Genomic DNA, 26,386 nt, shown 5'->3' with positions numbered 1-26,386 from the left:
TGCATTAACCATAGCGGTTATTCAGTTCAGATCAACGTAGTCAAAAATAAGATTTGAGAACCCTGATATTATGTGACATTTCTAATCCCTTTTCTATTTGTGTAACTGTGGTTATGTGTTTGCATATCTGTACTCCTCCTATTAAAGGGACACTATAGTCAACCAGACCACTCCAGCTCAATGAAGTGGTCTGGGTGCCAGGTCCCTCAGGTTTTAACCCTTCAGATGTAAACATAGCAGTTTCAGAGAAACTACAATGTTTACATTGCAGGGTTAATCCAGCCTCTAGTGGCTGTCTCCCTGACAGCCGCTAGAGCCGCATCTGCGACGCATGCACATTCCGCTCCACTCGGGAGCTGACGTCGGCGGGGGAGGAGAGGTCACCAGCGTTTTAACCCCTTCAGCGCCATGGGAGGGGGACCCTCAGGGCACTATAGTGTCAGGAAAACCACTTTGTTTTCCTGACACTATAGTGATCTTTAACCTTGATCCAAGACCGAAGACCTCTTTCCACATGAACAAGATAAGAGAAGGATTCAGATCTTACGGGGCCCTAGTCATGTGACTGTTTTGGACCCCCATCCACTGTTCACATAGGGTTAGTAAATGGGCACCAAGCAAATTCAGATTCCTGGGCCCTAGGTAACTACCCAAGGCCACCTTATGGTTAATCTTGCTTTGGATAAAATGATATCAAACAATCAGCAAGCTGTTCATTTATTGCTCGTGTTTTATCTTTACAGCCCACGGGACGTCCATCGTTACAAACTTTGATTGCTTCAATGATTATGAAGAATACAGTTATTGTTTCTGGGATGTTATGAGTGCATTGAAAGTAAATTGCACCGGAGATTTCCTCCTAAAATACGAAAACGATCACACTAAGTAAGTTTTATCAATTCTTACTATGATATCGCAAATAATATTGTTCAGTAAACTGTTAAATTGGGAAACAAAATAACTAAGTCAGATGTTTTCTGATAGTGTTTTTTTAGACATATAGAGTTACTTCACATAGGGATTCCCACTAGCATGACTATTTCAAATCACTGAAGTGGTCATGGTGGTTGGAGTAATTCTTTAATATTTCATATTCACTTTTGAAACTAACACTCCTTACCCATAATGCAACAAGGCTCCCAAACTCAGAGCTAATCAAATATATGTTGGGGCCTCAGCCACCCACGCAGCATATCAGCATATAGCAGTTTACATTCCTACACTTATATACACTTATACTTCTCCCAGCACTGAAGGGACTCAATGTATTACAGTATGTCATTTTGTTTGTCTACTCGTCACATTACATACCCACTGAAAGTGGTGTAGTTGGGGAGAACACTTATGAAGACTTCAACTGCAAACTATAGGAGCCCTGTAAACGGCAGAGGCAATCAGCTAGCAGTTAGAAGGAGTGTACTATCCCAGGCTTGTCTGCATGGAAGGCACACTACCCAACAGTGTAGTCAGCAAGGCCTCTTCCTTAACTGAGGTATGCTGATATGTTGCCTACAGGGCCGGTGCAAGGATTTTTGCCGCCCTAGGCAAAAAAAATTTTGCCGCCCCCCCATATGTCCAGCCCACCATGTGACATCACAATGCCCCGCCCATATGCTCTGCCATATGGGCCAACGCCAGTCTTCACAAAGTGTCTTATCTGAAAAGACAGTGTGTTTACATTAAAAAGCCTACAGGCACAGGCTATAGACACCAGAACCACTACATTATGCTGTAGTGCTTCTGGTGACTATAGTATCCATTTAATGTGAGGTAAATTAGAGATTAGTGCCACTAATAATATATTGGATTGCCTACTTACCACCAGATGAGGACAAGAGGCTGATGATGGGCTCAGTCTGGCTCCACAGGTCTGGTGTAGAAGCGGCTCTCTGGAGACTGTTTTTAACAGTGCTCACAACAATTAACGAACAGGAAGCAGCTCCATTTTTTTAGGGCCCCTTACACAGCTCAAGGTCTGGGCCCCCAGGGGGCATACGCCTACAATGTCCACCCATAAATCCACCTACATGGCCCATCCATGAGTTGGGGATGTTTTATGTGTGCAATTTGTGTAAGGGATGTAGTGTGTTTATAGGGGATGTAGTGTGTGTTTGCATGTAAGGAATGCATTGTATGTTTCTGGGTGTGTGTGTGTAAGGGGTGCAAGGTTTGTTTCTGTGTATGTAATTGAATGCAGTGTGTGTCTGTAAGGGGTGCATTAATTATGTAAGAGAACGTAAGGGATGAATTGTGTGTTTCGGGTGTGTCTGTGTGTGAGTAGGAATGCATTGTATGTTTCTGTGTGTGTGTGTGGGGGATGCATTGTGTATGTGTGTAGTGTAAAATAGAGGGTTTGTGGATAGGATAGGGACTGAGATGGGAACAGCTTTCTTTTAAAAAAAAAAAATTCATAGTGCTCTCCCCTCAATTATTAATTTCCCCTTCCCTTCTGTCCCTCCGTGTTCTCCCCTTCTGTCACTTAGTGCTCTCCCTTGGCCCCCTGTCCCTCTGCAGTCCCCCTTGGTGGTCTTCTCACTCCCCCCTCCCCCTTTATTGGTCCTCCCTCTCCCAAACCCCTTAGTGGTCCTCCCTCTCCCAAACCCCTTAGTAGACCTTCCAGTACTCCCCCCACCCCCTTAGTGGTAATCACCCTCCTCCCCTCTCCTTAGTAGTCCTCCCTCCTTACCCCCCTTTGGTGGTCCTTACCCCCCTTAGTGGTCCTTATCCCCCCTCCCCTAGTGGTCCTTATCCCCCCCAACCTCCCATAGTGGTCCTTATCCCCCCAACCTCCCATAGTGGTCCTTATCCCCCCTCCCCTAGTGGTCCTTGTCCCCCCTCCCCTAGTGGTCCTTATACCCCCCCCCTCCCTTAGTGGTCCTTATACACCCTCCCTCCCTTAGTGGTCCTTATACCACCCCCCCCCCTTTAGTGGTCCTTATACCACCCCCCCCCTTTAGTGGTCCTTATTTCCCCCCCCCCTTCCCTTAGTGGTCCTTATACCGCCCCCCCTCCCTTAGTGGTCCTTAAACCCCCCCTCCCCCCCTTAGTGGTCCTTAAACCCCCCCCCTCCCCCTTAGTGGTCCTTAAACCCCCCCTCCCCCTTAGTGGTCCTTTAACCCCCCCAAAGCCCTCCCTTAGTGGTCCTTAAACCCCCCCCCCTTAGTGGTCCTTAAACCCCCCCCCTTAGTGGTCCTTAAACCCCCCCCCCCCTTAGTGGTCCTTACCCTCCCCCCCCTTAGTGGTCCTTACCCTCCCCTCCTGCCCATGTAGCGTGGCCGCGCGGAACGCGGGACAGGAACCTTTGTTTCCTGTACCCGTCCGCCGGCGGAATGACAGGAAATGCTCACTGAGTGAGCACTTCCTGTCATTCCGCCGGCGGCGGGTACAGGAAACAAAGGTTCCTGTCCCGCGTTCCGCGCCGCCCGGCCACTCTACATGGAGAGACCGGCAGGAGGGAGCTCTCTGCGCTTCCCTCCTGCCGGTCATAAACCCGGCCGCCCTCCATGCAGCAGTGCTGCGCCGCCTGGGGCTTGCTAAAGCGCTCAGGCGGCGCAGCATGAGGAGGTGCAGCGGGGAGAGGGATCCGGCGCCCCCTGGTAAGTTGCGCCCTAGGCGGCTGCCTAGGTCGCCTTACAGGTGGCGCCAGCCCTGGTTGCCTAAAATGTCTTGTAACCCCCCCCCCTAAGTGCAGCAAGATCACTTTTAAATGGGGGGGGGGGGCGGGGGGACTGTTTCTCGTACCTATTCCTTTATGCTGTTGATCCAAAAGAAAGAAAAAAAACTCCACAAAAAAACAATCTGAAGTAATTTCCAATTATCCTGCTGACTCCGCAATGGCAATCAGATTTGTCCTTGGATCAACAACCTGCTCACATAGCCTGTTTTTTTTTTTTTTCTTACAGTTTCAGTGATATTTGCATCCCCGAATCTCAGGTGATGGCGGGTATTACATTACCAAATAAATGCATCTGCCACCTCAATATTGAAGATTATTTTGCGCCTGTTGTATTCAGAGTTGAGCTTGTGTCAAATGAAACATCTTTAAAGAAAATAGATTTTCAACTCTCTCAAAAAGGTAATGTCCATTGATTAATTCAATAGTCTGTCATATTTATTTAAAGCACATGTTACAAAAAATCTATCTTAATATTGTCACAAGTAAAGCACATGTGGAAAAATACAAGTGAACCATTGGAACCTAAAACGACTGGCAGCACATCAAAAATCCATCAAGGTCTTTGGATTCAAATGTCTCTTAAGGAACATTTCAAGTCCCATAAACACTACAGCTCACTACAGCTGTAGTGGTTATGATACCAGGAGTGCTCTGATTTCCCCCATTGTCATTCGACAAACTGGTTTTGAATAAATTGACTTCTTACCTGAGATTTACTGGGCTCCACTCCCCATCTCCACTGCTAACTCTGGACAGCAGGAAGTTCCTAAGGGGGCAGTTCCGCTAGCTTTCATGAGCTAAACCTTGCAGTGCAGGCATTAGTTTATTATCTGAGAGTGTCAGCTGATCGATCTCAGCTAATGAGCTAAGCCCTACCAAAATACATCCATTCACCAGTTAAACCATTCAAAAACAAGTTGTAGTAGTTTTGGTGCTTGGAAGGTTCCTTTAAGGATTGTAGTTAGCCTAAATTCCATTATTATACCTGGAAAAACAGTGTCATGAGTTGTGGATTCTGAACTGTAGTGAATTTTAAATAAATCTAAGTAAAAGTTTTGCAGCTCAGTTTTTAGTTTACTAAAGGGTCCCCCTAAGTACCAATTTAAATGTGCATTATTTCTGAATTTATGGGCCGGAGAGTACCCTGCACCCACTCTTAATTCTGCTACTTTGCAAAAAAAACAGGCTCCAACTCAGCAAAAAAGGAATGTTTACATTCTATTATGATGTGTTAATGTTATACAACGTGGGTATAGGTTTATTGGACAGTATCTGGATCCATAGATCAGAATGAGAGGTCCCTGACTGTTGGAGACTCATCCTGGTAAAGCAAGGAACAGAGGCATACATATTCATTGCATGAACCAAAGATAGATTAAAGGGACACTGTAGTCACCAGAACAACTACAGCTTAATGTAGTTGTTCTGGTGAGTATAGTCATTCCCTTCAGGCATTACATTGCCTCCTAGGGATATCTCCTGTGGCCACTCCTCAGATGGCCACTGGAAGTGCTTCCTGGGACTGTGCAGCACTGCCGTTCAGTGTCCCCACACTCTGCAGGAAGACGCTGAAATGTTCTCATAGAGATGTATTGTTTCAATGCATCTCTTTGAGGAGGTAGTGATAGGCAAAAATGGTGTTTGGCCCCGCCCCCATCCTGCCTCCTTGCCGATTTCAGCCAATCCATTGGTTTCCCTATGGGGAAGCATTGGATTGGTTAAAAATAGTAAATTCTTATGATGTCACCAAGGAAATGCATCTGGGACTTGGCCAACAGCAGCAGACCCATGCTGCGCTGTAAATAAGGGATGTTTTAACCCTTTCTAATGCGGGTAAGGGGGGCCAGCCACCAAAATGGTGGTTTTAACACTATAGGGTCAGAAATGCATGTTTGTGTTCCTGACCCTATAGGGTTCCTTTACGCTTTAAAAATAAAAATATGCAGAGTAAGGTAAAGAAACATACTGCACACCATAACCACTTAATTTCAATAAAGTGTTTATGGTGCTCGTTTGAGCAGGGTCCCCTTCATCATATTGTTCCTGTAAGTTTTTGTAATTGTCACATTTATTGGTAAATCTCCCACTCCAATAACATTGTAAAGCGCTATGGAATTTGTTGGCGCTATATAAATGCTAATAATAATAATGGTGGCTGGAACCCCCTGGTACAACATATGAAAGTGGTTTAACACTGAATGGTAAGATGGCGCCAGTAAATTCCAGGCACCATAACCATTTCATTGAGATGTAGTGGTTGTGGTGCCTAAGGTGTTCCTTTAAACAGATTTACCAATAACGGTAGATTCATTATTTGATCATATTATTTAATCTAAAGTAGAAAGTTCCATATTTAAAGTTAAAGAGAGACAGACACACAGATGTTATAGGTTTTAGCGGATATGTAACAGCGCTTCTAAGGAATTCAATTGAATAGTGCATCCAAAGTTCATGTAAATCTAAAATATCTAAACTTGTCTGGTAATCTACCCTGTTATTTGAACTGTTCACTTTCAGTATATGTATTATAATCCTGCAATCTAAACGTTTTTTGTGTTTTGTACGCAGTGAAACCCAAAACTCCATTCAACGTAACTGTTAACGCAGGTGATTCAGAAAATGTTTTTGTGCAATGGGACTCTGGATGTAAAGAGGACAACTTTGTGCGTGATATGTTGATTTATGAATTGCAGTTCACCTCCAGAGAAGATCCAGCAGAGGTAACATATTTTAGCAACTTGAATATTTATATCAAAAATAGGTTGATCGACTTTTTAACAGCCATTTTGTCTTTAGTCGTCACAAAACTACATTTCAAATTTTAGACCAAAAATGCCAAATTGGAAACATTTTTCACGTTTTCTCTTTTGCTTAATAGTTTGAAATCCCTGATAATGTTACAAATATTTATAGTAAGACATAACTCTTTAACAAAGTGTGAAATGAAATAGTTACAGTTTATTACACATTAGTAAATGTCCTCCTGTAATGGACTCAAATTAATGTTTGGATCAGCATTTCAAACGACCTAAATCTGTTAGAGAAACATTTCAGATCATTTATCTCCAAAACTTCTCATGCACTCTAAAGGAACACTACTGTGGTACGAATACAAATCTGTATTCTTAAAGCCATAGTAACCCTCCCCCCCTCCCCCCCCCATTTGCAATAAAATAAAAACTTTACTTCTCAATTCTTTCCCTTTGTGCTGCTCACCTCTCCGCCTCCTGCGATGTTAACGAGGAGACATGACCTCGTCCATGATGGTCCAATTCAAAGCTCCTTATAGAGGAGCAATAGGGACCTAATGTACTAAAGCAGTGAATCAATGCTTTCTTATGGGGCCTTCACCATCGCGTGCAGCAGAAGTGCCTCTAGTGGCTTTAAGTATGACAGCCCCTAGAGGTGCATTTAATCCTGCAATGTAAATATTGTAGTTTCTAAAAAAAAAATATGTTTTACATTGCAGAGTTAAAAAGACAGGACCACCTTGAGATACAATGACTTCTATTTACAAATCACATGAAAAAAAATTTCTAACAGATCTCGATCAGTTAAAATACTCATCCAAACCAATTACATCGAGGCCAGCATGTCGGACAAAGAGACAGACTGAGGCTTCTGAATAAACAGAAACTCCAGTAAAATTGCTGAAAGTAATCTCTACAAAAAATAGAGCATTCTGATGGAACTCTGGTTTCTATCACCATTGTTCCATAAGATCACTCTACTCTTTGAACTTAGCCCTAAAATGACTTTTTATAAATAACTCCTAATAAATTCCTGCATTTGCCTTTCCAGGTGAAAACTACTAGTTCAAGTGAAGGGAAGACATGCTACGAAATTGACAAGAGGCAGTTCAAACAAGGACATGATTATATGGTTCAAGTCAGGTCTAAAGTTAGACCAGTTCCTATAGGTTACAATGGAACCTGGAGTGAATGGAGCAGCGAGGCTGAGTGGCATAATGGTAAGCTTACTAAAGGCATTTATAGAGGCATGGGATACATTTGGGGAAACTAAAATGAAAATATTCAAATTATAATTAAAATAACCATAACTGAAATATTTCTTCATATTAAAAACAATATATATACACTGATCCACCACAATATTAAAACTACCTGCCTAATGTCGTGTACGTCCCTTTCATGCTACTAAAACAGCTAGGACGCGCTGAGACATGGACTCCACAAGACCTCAGAACATGTCTTGTGGTATCTGGCACCAAGACAACAGCAGCAGATTTTTTAAGTCCTGCAAGTTGCGAGATGAGGCCTCCATGGATCGGATTTGTTGTTCCAGCACATCCCACAAATGCTCAATCAGATTGAGATCTGGGGAATTTAAAGGCAGAGGCAACACCTTGAACTCTTTGTCATGCACCTCAAACCATTCCTGAACAATGATTTCAGTGTGGCAGGGTACATTATCCTGCTGAAAGAGGTCACTCCTATCAGGGAACACCATTGCCATGCACTGTGTGTTCTGACAGCTGTTTGTCATGGCCAGCATCATGTTTTATAGCAATTTGAGCTATAGTAGCTCTTCTGTGTGATTTGACCAGATGGGCTAGCCTTCCATTCCCCAAGTGCATCAATGAGGCTTGGGCGCCCATGACCCTTTTTCCATCACTTTTGGTAGGTAAACCCCGGCACCCTGGGAATACTCCACATGACTTGCGGTTTTGGAGATGCTCTGATCCAGTCATCTAGCCATCACTAATTGACCCTTGTCAAAGTCACTCAGATCTTTTCTCTTGTCCATTTTTCCTGCTTCCAACACATGAAATTCAAGAATTAACTGATCACTTGCTGCCTAATATATCCCACCCCTTGACAGGTGCCATTGTAGCTATATAATCAATGTTATTCACTTCACCTGCCAGTGGTTCAAATGTTGTGGCTGATCAGTATATATATATATCAATATCAATATCACTATTAGAACCTTTCTTTTTATACATTATTTTGCTTTCACACATTTCTCCATTTCCTCTTCTGCTGATCCACTCTGTTAAGTTTCCTATGTCTCCTTATGTCATAAAAAAAAATGAGCTGACCTCCAAAGTCATTTACAGCTCTGCTCTATCTTAGATCTCTGCTCTTTTTACTATTTGTAACCCCATTTGGCACACCACTCTGACATGCAACTCTATACTCTCATTTACAATATTGGACCCCAGATGATTGACAGGTAGGTGTCCAGTTATTAACAATATGTCTTTTTTTATGAAGATGTTACCCCATGGTTGCTCGAGATCCACTTGTTTGGAAGCTTCCATACTACTGTACCCATAGATTGTGCTGTCCATGCAAACATTATTAACTGCTTATTGAGAAATCCAATTTCTGTTCTCTTTTTTTTTTGTTTTGTTTTGTTTCATAATTTCCCATTGATTCATGTTGGGTCTTCACTCTCCACTGCATCAGTATCAGATAAAGCTGTTTGTGCGGCAAGACGTGATGGTATTCATTTCAGTCTGTATTACTATGTAGCTATAACCATTTTCTAGAAAATATTGTGGTGTTGTGAAGAAATACAACAAAAGACAAAAAAGGAACTAAAAAAACAGGAAATACTGAACTAAGTATTAACTCTAAAAAGTTGTTTTGTCAACAAAGTACAACTTTCATATCTCAGTAAACAAAGAAAATACACGCCATGCCTACTTTAAAAAAAACAAACTACAAGCAGACCAAACCTAAGAGCACACTAACCCATTTTTTACAGCCATTACAGCATGATGTAGTTTTTATGATATAATGAGACTTTGCTGTAGCCCTCCTGGTGCCCTCTGCCTTATTATGTCAGTTAGTGGCCTCAAAAGCATTAACAATGATTCAGGAGGGTGTTCAGTGACTTCACGGGTACAAGCCCCAATTGCCAAGACAAACTAATCTGTTCGTCCATTGTCCATTTAATTTGTTTTGTGATAATCCATATGGCATCCCCCCAATCGCCCAAAATTGCAACTCACAAGTCTACAAAATAGGTGTTCTCCATCTTACCTTTATGGTATTCCTCCCACAGGAGTATATTGTACCGTGTGAAAAAAGGACGTGGACACAGCAAATTACACGAAAAATTCCTCTAATTATTTATCATAGTACAAACAAACTATATTACGATTGTGAGCTGATTGAGATCCTCACATAGCGACATATATGGTGACATATATGGTGACATATAAAACGATACCCATATAAATTTACAATTTACAAACAGAATGGGGCTCGGAGAAATCTGCTGTAAGGGCAGCTGGCTGCCTATGGGTCACATGGCATATAGACATCTTATCAGTTATGGACCATAGAGGGACTGTGTGCGATAGGCATTGAGCAAGCTATGCTTGGCACTTTGTGTGTTATGGACAGTGTTTACCATGATGCTCGGCTAAGCCAGTGAGAACTTCTGAATTTCTTTACCGTGTGCCATGAATACTGCGTGAAGCACTTCTGCAGAAAACAAAATAAAAACATATAGATTTTTACGTATCTGGAACTTGGGATAATTGCAGTATTTGGGCCTGGAGCTTCATCTCTAGCAGCCCCTATGTTATTATGCCCTGATACTTACTCAAGCTTTGATGGGATTGCTGCAGAGGTTTGAGTATACTTAACGCAGAGATGATTGCATTAGTGTAGGAGTCCGTTGTGTATCATATCCTGATTATGGCTATTGTTACAACTGTCAACTGATGCAGTTCAGACAGGATTCCCAGTCCAGTGATTCACATTTGCATTTTGCAGACTAGTTGCTAGGTCTTACCCTCCATATTCATTGTGCAAGTTTGGAGAAGTTATGTTTTTTCTTTGAAATAAAGCAAACATATTTATTTATAATCTTTCTCTTCTGTTATTCTCTACATTCCGTACAGTAATTTTGCTTTAATCCCATTAACTCATACTTTTTGAGTTGTGGCCCTTCCATCTTGACTTCCTGTCAGCCATTTTTGTGAGCTCTGTCCTAATTTTATCGTAAAAAATAGCAGTCTTTGTACAGCTGGGTCAGCAAAGAGATCTTACCACAAACTTGCATAATGGAGAAGGAACTTTGCAATAATCAGGAGAAACCATAGAAAGTCATGGAGAGAAAAAAAAAGAGAAAACAGTTGCCATCGTGGTTATTAGTGAATTTGTGTTTTCTCTTGTTCTTTTTTAAGTTAATTTAACAAAATGGGGGGAAAAATTATGGATAGTGGAATGAGCTTACACTATGCTAATTTCAGATACTGCAGCATTCAGTACTTAAGACAATGAAAGGTATGTCAACAAATGGTAACAATCCAATTGAACAGTATTTGCGTTCCCTTTAGAGATGAGGTCTGCACTTTCTACCTCTCGTGTTTTAAGATTCTGCAAATATCTTTACTGTAATGTTTTATTTGTCATATGTTAATATCTTATTTTCCCTGTTCGTTTTCTTTTCTGTACTCCACCCTTGTTAAGATCTTAAAAACAAAACAAAAAAACAACACCTCAAAGAAGAGAAAGATAAAAAATTTTTAATTAACTGCAAAAGAAGGAAGCCACCTGTCCCAACACTTCTAACTTGCTTACATTATATTTCTCAGGATGCTAGGATACATTAGCTTCTTTCAAAAGTGGAGGTACAAATAGATAGGTAATATAATTAAGGAATAGTTCATGGTATTATTACCTTGCTTCTTAACAGGTATACCCAGCTGGGTAACATTTAGATATAATGGTGATTCTCATTTACTAATGATAGCTTGAATGTATCTGTGTGCACAGACGTATATTGAACGTTTACTTTTCTAGACACGTCTCACATTTAAATTTCGAGATATTCACATGGTTTTGACATTTATCAGAATAGTGACAATGGGAACTTTATGATCTGATACACGTGCTTATCTAGCTGACTGTAAAGCAAAATTACTAAAGATCTTGCACCAACTCACCCAATTTCCCCATTTAACTATGGTGTACACAACATAATCTCTAATCTACAGCTGTTCGATAGGATCTTGCATTTTCTTTGTTCAATACCACTGGCGCCCTGCGGTTTTCTGACGCATTTTGTGGTCAGTGTTTTGATCATAACGTGCACTTGACCAATATCAAATCTGTCAGCTGTTAAATGTTTATCTATTTACCTGCTAAATATGTGTTTAGGCTCCTAAAAAAACAGTGTCTTTCTAACTAGGACAGTTTATTCTGCATATTATTTAGGATTGCAATAAATTATTTGCATATATTGTATCTCTGTATACCATTAATGGGACATTTTATGGAACATGATCTATTATTCTATCCATTATGATAAAGAATGAGCAAAACACGTGATGACAGATCCTTCAATCAGATCATTACAAAGTCTCATTTGCCACCTTTCTCTGCTCCACATGCTTGTAAAGCAATCCAAACTTGCAAACACTTTTTTTTTTCTCAAAGGAGCACTATATGATTAGGTGCAACTATGCAATTTTATTTTAATCTTGTAGTTGATTTAACAAGGATAGACTTTGTACAGAATAGTTCACTGCCTTCAGAATGTGGCTACATCAATAGTTTTGCCCTTTCTTTTAATTGTTTTATTACATTATTGCTCTTTTTTTTATTGATCTTTTTTGTAAAACCTGGCTACTTACAGTAAATATCCTAGTACAGGGGTAGGCAACCTTTGGCACTCCAGATGTTATGGACTACATCTACACAATGCTGGCAATGCGTCAAGGGAGATGTTGTCCACAGCACCTGGAGTGCAGAAGATTTCATAACCCCGGTGTAAGTGTTTACGTTGGAATAGCAGCACTGCTAAATGTATTTTTGCTGGAACTGCTTAGTAAATTCACCCAATCCTAATTATAATCCAGCCAAATCCTGATATCTGTTTAATTTAGAATTATATGTGTACACGGCAAACAGTTTGTAACATATATAAAGTATAAATACAATTATATACAAAGTAGCTTATTTATATAAATGTATTGGTAGTTTTACAAATTGTATCTTCATTTTCTTTCTCTCCCTCTCTCTTTCTAGATTATAGCCTCTCTTTGACTGACCAGCTGAAGATATTTATCCCAACTATTTGCATATTGATCATAGCCATAATTGTAGCGTGCAAATTTGCTGTTCATTTGTAAGTATACAAAGTCAACTTTGTAATAATAACGGGGAGTCTCATGAAAAGGAACATCGGGGGTTAGGTCTAAACTAAACAGCAGTTATCACTTACTTCTAAAAGTGGAGCAATTTTTTAGAACATTCCACTGGTTACCATGGTGATTGAACCAATTTTACAACTCTCTTAATTTGAATATTCAATACAATGTGGCACACTGTACTGTAGTAGTTAAGAAAATAGTATCTGTATTTATGCAATCTATCTTATCGGAAGACATTTGGGCTTCACCACCTGTTCCATTTTGATTGGTTTATGCAGCCAAGCAGGTGCTGGTTAGATTATTTTCTATAGATACTATGTTCATCAACTATCCTCTTTTGGATTAAATAGGAAAATTAATATTTGAATTCAGCCTATATCAGTATTACTGATGTTATTTTTATATGGACATTAAACGTATATGTAGTAGGCTTTTATAAGTGCATATAACATGGGGGCATTTCATGCAGATAACTTCTCACATTATTTTTGCTTAGATTTTTGAATCTGCCAAAGCTGATTCAACATTTCTCTTAATAGAGACTGTCAACATTATTCTATAAAGTGAGAATTGTTGAGATTTTAAAGGGAATGCAAATTGAATGTCAAATAAAAAAAAAATCAGCACAGCTTTTTTAACAAGAAATTTGACATTTCAAATGTAGCGTAAAAGTTGACAAACTGGAACCATGGCTGATTTGAACAGCTTTCCTTTTGAAAGGACACCCTAGTGAAGAATGTGTTGTCAGTCCTGTTACTTCCTGGTTTGTTTACCTCAGTTGAGCTAAACTCAAGAGCCAGCAATTGCCCACCCGCCTTGCAAAGAATTCTCATTGAACTGCACTGGGAAGTCTGTGATAGGACAGCCACCAACGTTTTGGGCGGGATTAGAAGGGGAGTGCTTGCAATGGCGGCAGACAAGAGATCTGCAGCTTTTGCAAGTTGTTTTTAGATATAACCCAGTTAAAAAAATACATAATTAAATGTATGCATGATTTCATAGGAGGTATATCTACTAAACAGTAACTTTTATTCTGTTTTGTATTTTGGCAGTGGAGTGTACCTTTAAGCTAATTTGGCCTTAAAATGTGAAAAATCACTTTGCACTCCTGACAATTCTAATTGTAGTAAATAATCCTGTTAGCATGTGAATGGTTGTTAGGAATGTTTGGGAGCCTGAGTGTAGCAAACTTTTGAAAATGAGAAGATTATTGAACTAACACAATTTGTGTGTGACTCCTCGTTGGAAACAAATTGCTGGTTTTATCTAATACCCAATGATGAGAGTTAGATAAATGAGATAAAATTACAGGAAGCTGACACTGTATGTTGTTGGAATTAAACAAAACATTAAAACAAAGAGAACATTGTCACTGGTAGTCAGGGCCGGACTGGGACGAAAATGAAGCCCGGGCAGTTAATGGCAGAGCAGCCCACTGAGGGACGGGGCCAAAAAGGGATTGTGTTAATTGTGTGTGTATGCGTATATAGAGTAGTGTGTGTATAGAGTGTGTGTGTGAATGCATGGGGGTGTGGTGTGTATAAGGGATATAGAGTGTAGTCATAAAGGTACAACATTAAATGCATACAATACAATATGTATAACCTATTATTGTTCAACAACACAACAACATTCATAGAATGAACAGCTTGCACCTTGTGTTTTTGTAATTTATGAATGGACACAAGGTCAGACAAGCACTGCTCTCTGTAGATCTCCATAAAATAAGAGAATGTAAGCGTTATAGGAAAATCGTTTATATTGTTAAAGTCCCTTTTCCTGATCTAAAGCATTCACTGAACAAACTCAGAATGGAATGTGGACTTGTCAGCATTTGCCTGGATCAATTATGTCTAACACGGGCACATCACATGTTATTGAGCTCCATTTTAGTAGTTGGATCAACTTCATGAGAAACATAACAGTAACCTCGGTAATGGAACCTGCTTTATTCCTATAACACACAGAGCAGGGAAAAACAAAACAAAAACACAACACAGCACTTTGATCTGATATAGAACTATAGAATGTTTATTCCACCATCCATGGTAGATTTTCGACCAGATTATTTGGAAGACTGACAAAGAGGTCTACTGCCAGGTCTACTCTAAAATACTGCTTGATATATAAATAGTTCCTGAACTCAGTGCCAAGTTTAGGCTCGAACGTTGGTGTACACATCCAACTAGAGAACTAGCGTTCTCTGGAATCCAGCCAAGCAGGCGCCCGTCATGCAGCAACTTGAATCAACAATTTTCTTGTAGTCCATAGATCAACATAAATTGATAGAAACTCATTTTAAATGAACATGAGGCAAAGATCATAATTTAAAGGGCAGTACATGTAGTGCATTATGAATATACCATTAAGGTTGGTGGTGGACAAATGTCTGTGTAATTGTCCTAATTGGATGTTAAGTCATAACAAATCAGTCAATTTATGATAAAACTGGGGGGAAAAACGAATGGAAGATACTGCCGTTCGCTGTTTTAATGTAGCGTGAGGCCGGTGACGAGCAGCTAAAACTGCACTTTAATTCCAAGGTAGCTCTTTTTTGCTCTTTTTTTTTTTTTACTTTAATAGCACTGTGTGTATAATCTCACATTCAAATCTCACCCTCCTAACAGCAAACATTGCATAACATGCTCCAGGGTAGACAACTTGTTTATCACATTTAACATTGAGGTTTTAAACAGATGGTTTATCACAAATTACATTGTCCAATTCTGTTATCATTTAGTTTTTCGATTTCTATAGAATAACCTTCCGATACATTGAATTGCAACCCTTTAACAATTGTTGGTGTAAACGTCGACAATTTTCAAAAACTGATAACTGCGATCCAAAGATGTTCATCGCCCCACCTCTAAAAGATATTTGGATTGACTGTACCTTTGAATTTGAAAGACATTTAATAGTTAAACCAGTTGTAGACTTGCTAATGTTGCATGCAACAGAATGAAATGTTTTGACTAATCTTTATTTTTTATATTTTTTTGATAGTAACTCTGCGTTGTTTTTCTTTACAGCTGTAAGAAAAACTGGTTGGACCGAATCCCAAATGTTAAAAAATCTCAGTTGGCTCAAAGCAAGCTATTTACTATCCAGGTTAGTTCCTTCTGATAGAAATACAATTGTGGTTCACACTTAACCATGTGATATATATAGTAGTTATCAAAATGGACTGCTTTCCCCCAGGACCTACCCCTGGTCCCATAACTTCTGTTGTCAGATTAAGGTTTTATTGCATAAGTGATTTCCCAAGGTATTAGTTAGTCCCTGTTAAACATTAACACCAACAGGCCATTGACCTACTCCTCCACACTGATTTATACTACTTTTTGAGTCATGAGTAGTCCAAAACTTGCCATTAGAAGAAACTATGTATAAAGACAAATATAGGGATACAGAAGATCTGAGAGGGTATAGGAATAAAACCAGGTAATAATGTGATACCCCCTAACACCACTGCAGGAGCATAGAAAATTTGCACAAACAAGTTATAAAGAGCCTTCAATCAAATCCACAGTTCCTCATGGTTTCAATGTGTAAAATCCCAAGCTGATAGGGAAAGCCTCTGCATAATAAAGAGAAGAGCAAACAGCGCAGGACACCAATATAATAAAAACAGAGCATTTATTTATACGTAACTTAAAGACAAGTAAAAGAGCATATAAACAACTTTACCAATGTTCACTGCCCAACGCATTTAATTTCCCCTAACACCACCACAGGTGCACTGAAAAGTTGCACTCCCAAAACACAAGTTATAAAGAGGTTCCAATGTGTAAAATCTCAAACTGGATATGGGGAGCCCCTGTATAATGAAGACGCATTATCAGATTGAGGGCTTCATTGTTGTTAGGCACGGAGCCCCCAAGGAAGTCACCTGGGGTGACGAAATGCGTTGGGCAGTGACTATTGGTGACCTCACGATTGGTGAAGTTGACTATATGCTCTTTATACATAGTTACTTCTAATGGCAAGATTTGGACAACGAGTTGGTAAAAGTAAATTATTTCAATTCAATTGCTTGTTGGTGTTTATTTTTAACAGGGACTAATACGTTGAGAAACGGGATACATAAAACTTTAATCTGGAAACAAGTTACTGGTAAACTAAACCGTGAACATGTATATAACACATAAAAACAATACATGTATGACCCCCCCCCCCCCATGTGTTCAATTCAACCCATGCAGATTAAATGTTCCTTGGAACGCAACTGTTTTGTTACCTTTTCTATTAAGTCTAATGGATATCTGTGTGGCCATTTTGTCTCGTCCAGCGATCCTAAAAATGTGCCCCCTTGTGGGGACATATATATGAACATTTCTTCCAGACACATATGGAGCAAAGATTTAAGACAAAATTTGAATAAGAGCAGCAGTAAAGGAAAGGGATTTGAATTTTGTACAAAAAAAACAAAACTTTGTTAGCACGTGTGGGCACAACTAAACTGCATCACTATAATGTTTTTAAAAACATGTTAAATGGTAGGGATAGTATTTACTAGACACAAGGTCAAAAGTGGGAGTGCAAACAACATTTCTATTGACTTACTCTTGTCCTGTCCAGAGTCAGTCCCAATAGTGATAATCACAAAAGGGATAAAGGGCATATTTGAGGAAAACTGTGGAATAATAATATATGATTCATTGCATCACTTCTCAGTGTGTAACAATATTGTGTAATTTTAGTAGTACTGTGTTGTATTATAGTGTGTTCCATTGTAATTTTCCATTTTTTTTTTATTAAGTAAAATACAGTATATATTTTTTTTTCTTGAGCACTGTTAATGTGATGTACATCCAGTTCTGTACATTAATGGAAACCTAATGTTAATATCAGGCTGATAGAATTTAGCACCCTCTAAAAATACTAAATGCCTACTTAATGTCTCATAGTAACATAGTGGATTAGATACAGATCTCTGGTTCAGCCCCATAAAGCCCTTAAGCTAATCAGAGCTCGAGAAAAGACGACAATGATGGCCTCTCATCTAGGGTGACCTGGCTCACATGTCCCGATTCAATGTTAATGGGTGATGTATTCAAGGTGTACAGTGAGGATATCTGAAGTGCAGCTGCTCAAACCTTCCTAACCAGTGAGTGAGTCCGTTTATAGTGTCGATTTATGGGAGGGCAAACTTCAAAACTGTAATCTTTCACAGACAGACACTCCATTTTTAAGCACAGTTACCTCTTAAAGGTATATGCTTGATAGATTCTATTATTGCAAACATTATCTGGTGTGGCCCTTGTGGTCTTATTTTAGGTATCTCAGCATTATGCATTGGTTGGGAAATAGGGACTCATATTCTCCCTTATTACTTCATAATATACTGTTACGAATTATCTTTTTGGGGAGTTCAGGTGTTTGGGCTGCTGTGTTAGCATCACTGCCATTGAGATAATCACAAACTCACTTACACTGCAGGAATTCAGTTGCGGGCATACGCAACTTGGACTCATGGTCTGGTGGTCCCTTTGTTGCTTGCCCACTTGTAAATAAGCCCACAGCCAGCTGACAGGGGTAACATTTCAGAAACCTCAACCTGAACTGTTTAAATGCATAATGTGAGGTAGGGCTTTATCTCAATCAACGTGTATGTACCTTTTAATTTGATCAAACTAAAGTAAAATTTAGTTTTTTATATGCTTAAAGGGACACTGTAGGCACCCAGACCACTTCAGGTAATTGAAGTGGTCTGGGTGCAGTGTGCACATGTGCATTAGCACCCGCTCAGCGCGGGACCTTTGCTTAACGTGGGGAGGGGGTGCCCGAGGGAGGGGGGACGCAGGGGACGTGATAGTGCCAGGAATACAGCTTTGTAGTCCTAGCATTATAGTATCCCTTTAAATGACCATTAAAATCACCCAGTCCACTTCATCTCAATGAAGTGGTGTGAATGCAGTGGCTCTGTCATTTTTCTTCCACAATATTTCCCTGACAGCTACTAGATGGTGCTTCTGCATCCACAGCCGAGTCAGACTCAGTTATTTGACATTCAATGTTCTCTGATACTTCTCATAGGGAAGTTTTGGATTCAATGATTCCGTACGAGAAGCTTTTTATGGGTGGAGCGCAGCAATTGCCACGCATGCACCTATTGTCTGCAATGATTCTCTGAGAACCATTTGATTGAAAAAAAGTTGCTTTCAAGCCTGATGACATCAGAGAGGTTCATGGGACTGCTCAGAAGAGTCTGTCTCAGCACTGTATTCCAGTTAATTAAAGCGTTATTTTTCTTTTTAAAGGGGTTTTGCAATCGAAATCACCCTGCCCTGCTATTTGAGCTATTTGTTATTATCTAGGATTCCTTTATAACCAACGTTTCTTCAGTTATTTCAATTTCCCTTAATCTCACAAGGAGCAGTTGCTAGTATAACAAAACATTATTGTTTTATCACTTTTTATGACACAGGATCACAGAGGATCCTTTGTTTGTAAGTAAATATACACAGGGAATGCAAATGTTTTGTTCTATACACAAATGCGTTTTTTGTCTGATCAACAGGTTGCCTTCAGTATCTCTGTATTAAGTCCTCTCCATTACCAAGGACCTAGCTTTTTAAACAAACATTCTTCCAAAAGTGCACAAATTTTACTGCAGACACGTAACAAAACATTGCAAGTCACATGCAGGGAGGTGTGACTAGGGTTCATAAACAAAATGATTTAACTCCTAAATAGCAGGAAATTGAGCAGTGAGGCTGCAGGGACATGATCTATACACCAAAACTGCTTCATTAAGCTAAAGTTGTTTTGGTGACTATAGTGTCCCTTTAAGAAAACAGAATTCTCCATAATGAATGGAAGTCTCACCATTCTGATAACACTATCCTTACGCTACCTACCCTGTAAAGAACCAAAATGTTTGTCATCGGCATAAGAGCATTGCATATTGGAACATTAGCTGGTATTTGCAACATTGCTGTCTGGCTCCTTAGCTTCATGTTTGCACTTATAGTTGTCCATTATTTATTTATTTGTGTTACTGCCATTTATAAAGCACCAACATATTCCACAGCACTGTACAATTAGGGAGAGAACATAAAATATATACAGACAAATACAAAAGGTAGACAGGGCCCTGCTCATAATGACAAGTCAGGGAACCATGAGATGTGGGGTGGCATTTTAAATTGTAATATAAGCACAGAATTAACCCCTTCCATCCCGCCAACCCCTCAGTATTTTTCCATTTTCTCCCCACACGTTGTTAACCCTTTGTAGTTCGCAATAGTTTCAGTTCTCAATAGACTTAATATCCTTAGATGCCCAAAACTCGTAAAGTCTCAATCTCCAATTGCTGTTTCACAGTGTCCATAGGGTTTACTCTTGATTGCAAGTATTTAATTAACCCTTCATTGGTCTCCCTTGTTCCCTAACTGTTAACCCCTTTTGAGCTGGAACTGTTTTTCCCAATGCAGAGGGTCTTTGGTCTGTAGGTAAGAGGCTAGCTGGCAAGTCTGCCTTTGCTTCGTAAACATTGAGGTGTTATCTTATTTAAGCCTCCCACTTTCTTAGACATATGTCATAGCAAAATGATTCATTGAAGCCTATCTTCAATACCTTCACCAAAGAACAAGAATGTATTGATATAACTTGGGAAACGATTATATTCCGACTCTGTGATGGTTACGTTATTTATTTCAAATTCACCTGCGATTATTTTTTTTTTCTTTAGAAACCCATGATGAAACCAGATGGTTCCTGTAATCATCTGAAACATGAGAAGAAAAAACGATATGCCAACGCAATCCGGTAAGTGTTCAACTTCATCGTTTTCGATATAAGCCTGTGAGTAGGATGTACATATTCCCCGTGCAGAAGGGGCTTTTGGGAAATGTACTGCACAATTTGTTTTTTTCCATTCATTGTGTTACTTCTTCCTTTTTAAGTGAAAGACAACATAATATAGTTAAGGTGCAAGTAGTTTCACAGTACAATTTTTAAACACGCACCTGGCATTAGGTAAAGAAAAAAATATATATATCAGTATATTTTGTCCAACCACATGCTTTCTTGCATGTTAGTGCCTGGTTAGAGCCTGGACTGTCAGAAATTAATTGTTTAAAATTCATGGGCAGTGGCATACCCTAAGTCCAGTAAAGGTATTTGTCACAGATAGTTGAACACCCATTAGAAGTTCATTATGTAAAATAGAATTAGATTGGAACTGCTGCTAAAATGGGAAGTATATATACAAGTTTCCTCCTGTGGTGTCTGCGTGGGCTTATAGTTGCAGAGATATTGGCACATTGCTGCACTTGTAAGACACCGTGTTTCGGAAAACCGTGACAGTGAAAATCCTTGCACTATTAACTACGTGTTAATACAGTGAGGGGAAGTATTTGTCCACTGACAAAGAAATGAACAGTCTATAATTTTAATGGTTGGTGTATTTTAACAGTGAGAGACAGAATAACAAAAAAAAATCCAGAACAACACATGTCAAAAAAGTTATAAATTGATTTGCATGTTAATGAGTGAAATAAGTATTTGATCCCCTATCAATCAGCAAGATTTCTGGCTCCCAGGTGTCTTTTATACAGGTAACAAGCTGAGATTAGGAACACTCTCTTAAGGGGAGTGCTCCTAATCCCAGCTCGTTACCTGTATAAAAGACACCTGTCCACAGAAGCAATCAATCAATCAGATTCCAAACTCTCCACCATGGCCAAGACCAAATAGCTGTCCAAGGATGTCAGGGTCAAGATTGTAAACCTACACAAGGCTGGAATGGGCTACAAGACCATCGTCAAGCAGCTTGGTGAGAAGGTGACAACAGTTGGTGCGATTATTCACAAATGGAAGAAACACAAAATAACTGTCAGTTTCCCTCGGTCTGCTGCTCCATGCAAGATCTCACTTCGTGGAGTTTCAATGATCATGAGAACGTTAAGGAATCAGCCCAGAACTACACAGGAGGATCTTGTTAATGATCTCAAGGCAGCTGGGACCATAGTCACCAAGAAAACAATCGATAACACACCAAAATCCTGCAGCGCCCGCAAGGTCCCCCTGCTCAAGAAAGCACATGCACAGGCACGTCTGACGTTTACCAGTGAACATCTGAATGATTCAGATGAGAACTGGGTGAAAGTGTTGTGGTCAGATGAGACCAAAGTCGAGCTCTTTGGGATCAACTCAACTTGCCGTGTTTGGAGGAGGAGGAATGTTGCCTCTGACCCCAAAAACACCATCCCCACCGTCAAACATGGACGTGGACACATTATGCTTTGAGGGTGTTTTTCTGCTTAGGGCAACTGCACCGCAACAAAGGGACGATGATCTTGTACCGTCAGATTTTGGGTGAGGACCTCTTTCCCTCAGCCAGGGCATTGAAAATGGGTCATGAATGGGTATTCCAGCATGACAATGACCCATAACACACAGCCAAGGCAACAAAGGAGTGGCTCAAGACGAAGCACATTAAGGTCCTGGAGTGGCCAAGCCAGTCTCCAGACTATAATCCCATAGAAAATCTGCGGAGGGAGCTAAAGGTTTGAGTTGCCAAATGTCAGCTTTGAAACCTTACTGACTTGGAAAGGATCTGCAAAGAGGAGTGGGACAAAATCCCTCTTGAGATGTGTGCAAACCTGGTGGCCAACTACAAGAAACATCTGACCTCTGTGATTGCCAACAAGGGTTTTGCCACAAAGTACTAAGTCGAAGGGGTCAAATACTTATTTCACTCATTGACATGCAAATCAATTTATAACTTTTTTTACATGCGTTTTTCTGGATTTTTTTTTTGGTTATTCTGTCTCTCACTGTTAAAATACACCTACCATTAACATTATAGACTGATCATTTCTTTGCCAGTGGGCAAACGTTCAAAATCAACAGGGGATCAAATACTTTTTTCCCTCACTGTAGACTGTTATGGTGCTTGATGTGATCTTTTAAATATGCATGATATTCAGACAGACTTAAATGGACACTGTAGGCACCCAGACCACTTCAGCTAATTGAAGTGGTCTGGGTACAGTGCCCCTTTTGCACTTAGTGCTGCAATGTTAAACATTGCAGATCCAGAGAAACTGCTATGTTTACATTGCAGCTTTAAGTCTGCACACAGTGACTGTCTCCCAGAAAGCACTAGATTTTTCTCCATAGGAAAGCATTGATTTGCCACGCATGCGCACCCGCTTGTCGCAAGCCATTGGAGGGGGTGGAGTGTTGGCACAGCACCGAGGGACATCCGTGCTGGCAGCGGCGCGAGGGAAGGGGGAGGCAGAGGAAATTTTTAGTGTCAGGAAAACAGCTTTGTATTCCTGGCACTATAGTATCCCTTTAAATAATAACAAGAAATCTCACTAGCAGTAAATTACCCCACCGACGCTCAAGTCATGGAACTGCTTATGACGACAAGCCCCCCCTATTTCTAAGTGTTCTAGCGTTCACTGATACAGTGTTGCGTAAATAGAAGCAGGAATAGGGAGTTGAGTGGAGTCAATAATTGAACTACTGTGCCATATAATAACAGATGCATGGTTTTAGCCAGGGAGCTGTATTTACTTTATTTCTCATTATGCACATAAACAGACATAAAAATGAATCATGCCAGCTTTTTTTTTTTTTTTATAAAAGGCCTATGGGCTGGGTATTTGAGAACTCTGATGCACAATATAAACAGGTAATTGGAAAAAAGTAGGTAAATAACTAGTTTAAATTGTTTAAGTATCCCTAAAGCAGTATAGTGACAAACTTATCCAGTCTTAATTGCAAGTGCAGGTAACCCCATGGGCAAATAAATGGTAAATTTATCCATTCATTTGTTAAATGAACATGTAGACACAGTTTTTATGCTAAACTCATTACTGTAAAATATTTCAGGTTAAATTACCATGTTTATTTTTTGGTTTTGTGAGCAAAAAGACTGATAAAGGGATCTAAAACTGTTTGTTGTGTGTATATCTTATCTTTTAAGGTAAATATAAGTTAAAAAAAAGATATATACAATATAGTCCTTTTAAACACAAAAATAAATCTGTTGTTTTTCTTTTCTGTTTGCAGAGGAAATTGGCTTTATAAATTAATCTTCAAAGTCCGCAATGAATATGACTACAATACAAATGGCAGAACTGAAACAGACTGTCCTACTTATTGTACAGTCTTCGAAACAAATCAGGGAATTCTTACACTGGAAAATGAAAACATAGAAACGGTTTTAGAAATATGTCCTCTGGAAAATGAAAAGAATATATCTGAAAGTGGAGATGACGAGGATGGTGGGTTTCCTACATCAGAGTTAAGCTCGTCTGTGAAAAACACGTTACTTAATATTATAAATAGTGATTCTCTGTTTGAAAGACCAGGGATGTCTATACTACAGCTCTGTGAACAACAAAACTCATCTTCAAGTTGGGATGGTTTTTCTGGCTTCGGAGAATTTTGGCAAAAGGGAAAATCCCATGTGGAACAGTCTGAAAACTGCTCAGAATTGGGTTATCATCGTTATGAGTGTGATAATTCTGCAGTAGAGCTAAAATATAAAGCAAGCGAATCACAACATTCTGGTTTTGATCAATTCTCTGGAACTCAGCAGCAGCCCAAATCAGCTGTTAACCTTGTCAAGATTTCTTTAAATGATCGCTTTGACGTATCCATGAATACGGGCTATAACAGTTTTGCAAACGTTGTGTCTGGAACACAAGATCAGGAAAATTGTGTAACTAATCTAGTCTGCAATGACCAAACATGGCCGTTGAGCGTCCCCACGAGCACAGTCGACAGAGAATGTATTTTGTTGACCTGCCTGGATAACGCAAAGTGCTATAATGGGAATCCTAACCTGCAGTTGACTGAAATGAGTCCAAGTACCATATATTATCAATTTACTTTAAAATCAAAGTCACAGGAGCCCTTGGACTCACACCAAGATAAACACATGGATAACCGTGTAGGAATCTATCCCACATCCAGTCAAGAATGCTCTGGGTATCAGAGTTTTTCTTCAGCTATTAAGCAAGAGAATGCCTCAACGAGCTTTCCAGTAGGAACTACAGACAGCTCAGTACTGGATTCTGGGTATAAATCCTTTGAGTGTGTTCTAACTCAGAACAAAACAGATATAGACAGCTGTTGTCTTTATGATGCGGACATAGAGTTTCAATTTGGGCAATCTGAAAATGATGTAGAACTCTCAGGTGACTTTGACTTAAGTGAAACGAGGTTTGCAAGTAATGGAACCAAAGAAAAAATTGAGGATGCAGATGCCAGCAGACTTTGTTTTGGCCTTCCAAATTTCAGCTTCACCGAAGCATTCCTCGGTGATTGTAACACTTCAAAAAAGGATAATTATCATCAATCTCCCAAAAGAGAACCAACCAAGCAAAAAGAGGATGTTGGAAATATAGCAAATAATACTCAAAATAACACTAACATTAACCATCATGATGAAAATGATGGTGAATTTCCCTATGCTCTTACATTTGACCTATCTAACCATTTGTGGAATGTCACTAACATCTGTGGACCTAACAAAACTCCTGAAAATTTAAAGTCAGAAAGCTTAGTACATTTAAACATGAATGACAATATTTTCGGTTGTACGAATAACATTAAATATGGATATAAATTAGAAGGCATTGAGGATCATCCGTCTTTCACCGACTATCTTAATGAGCCAAGTTACCAACAAATGAAGTTTGAAAATATGTCATATTTTCTGCATCCCTTTTCATTAAAAAACACGCAGGACAATTTATGTGAGACATCAGCCAAGTTACTCATGCCTGAAAAAATGTTTGACAAAGATGGCAATTTGTATTTGAAGTTGGCGCTGTTGAACATTCATCCGTCAATAGGCAATTTTGACTGTGATGTTGGTGAACTTTGAGGACTTGTAAGAGAGATATTTTAAAAATATTATTTTTTTTTATACCAGAATAACATAAGAAAGAACACTGGGAACGATATTGAATGTCGTATTGCTTTCTCCACTATGCAACCCAATCAATGTTCGCTCTAAGCACTTAAGCACTATTATGTGTTCACTTGGCACTGAAAAAATCTAAGAAAGGAAAACACACGCTTATCAATTCGGACTACAGGATTCCCTTTCTTGAAATTTGCAGTGTTAGAATGATCACAAAAAAAATTGTTCAGAGGAAAAACTCCCCCTAAAACTTGATAGCTTTCTCTATCAATGTTTGTCCTGTTAAGGTTGTTGATATTAAATGTTTTGCACCTGCAATCTGTGAGCTTTATAGTATTTGCATGTGGTGATATATTTTATTTACTTGTTAAAATATTGATGGTAATCGGAAGTATGATGGTGCACTTTGTAGAAATGAGTAAATCCGTTGAATGTCATGTTTTGGCAAGAACTCTGAAGAATAACTGTTATTGTGAATAGTACATAATGATCAGACTGGAGATGACACTCGTAAAAAATAAATAAATATATATATATATATATATATATATATGTTTTTACAGCTCCTACTTTTTCCCCTCTATTGGTCACTTCTCACTTAGTCTGTGAATACTATCATCATTTAGTGACTGTCCCCTAGCCACTTTTTGTGAGCCACGAACGGAACTCTGAATCTGGAACA

General features: G+C 39.4%; 1 protein-coding gene across 1 annotated transcript in view; it reads left to right on the top strand.

The window, feature by feature from the left end:
* LOC134571812 (uncharacterized) overlaps positions 1-26,022 on the top strand; it is a 38,285-nt gene extending 12,263 nt beyond the window's left edge. The window contains exons 3-10 of the mRNA XM_063430419.1: positions 744-885; positions 3,903-4,075; positions 6,245-6,396; positions 7,478-7,646; positions 12,688-12,787; positions 15,842-15,920; positions 20,506-20,582; positions 23,841-26,022. Coding sequence (XP_063286489.1) covers positions 744-885; positions 3,903-4,075; positions 6,245-6,396; positions 7,478-7,646; positions 12,688-12,787; positions 15,842-15,920; positions 20,506-20,582; positions 23,841-25,665 — 2,717 coding nt within the window. The 3' untranslated portion in view covers positions 25,666-26,022. The remainder of the gene's footprint in view (positions 1-743; positions 886-3,902; positions 4,076-6,244; positions 6,397-7,477; positions 7,647-12,687; positions 12,788-15,841; positions 15,921-20,505; positions 20,583-23,840) is intronic.
* Positions 26,023-26,386: the final 364 nt, after the last annotated feature.

The sequence above is a fragment of the Pelobates fuscus genome, chromosome 8 (assembly GCF_036172605.1).
Source record: "Pelobates fuscus isolate aPelFus1 chromosome 8, aPelFus1.pri, whole genome shotgun sequence".
Taxonomy (NCBI): domain Eukaryota; kingdom Metazoa; phylum Chordata; class Amphibia; order Anura; family Pelobatidae; genus Pelobates; species Pelobates fuscus.
The sequence above is the reverse complement of the archived record's forward strand: the minus strand, read 5'-3'. Positions and strand labels throughout refer to the sequence as shown.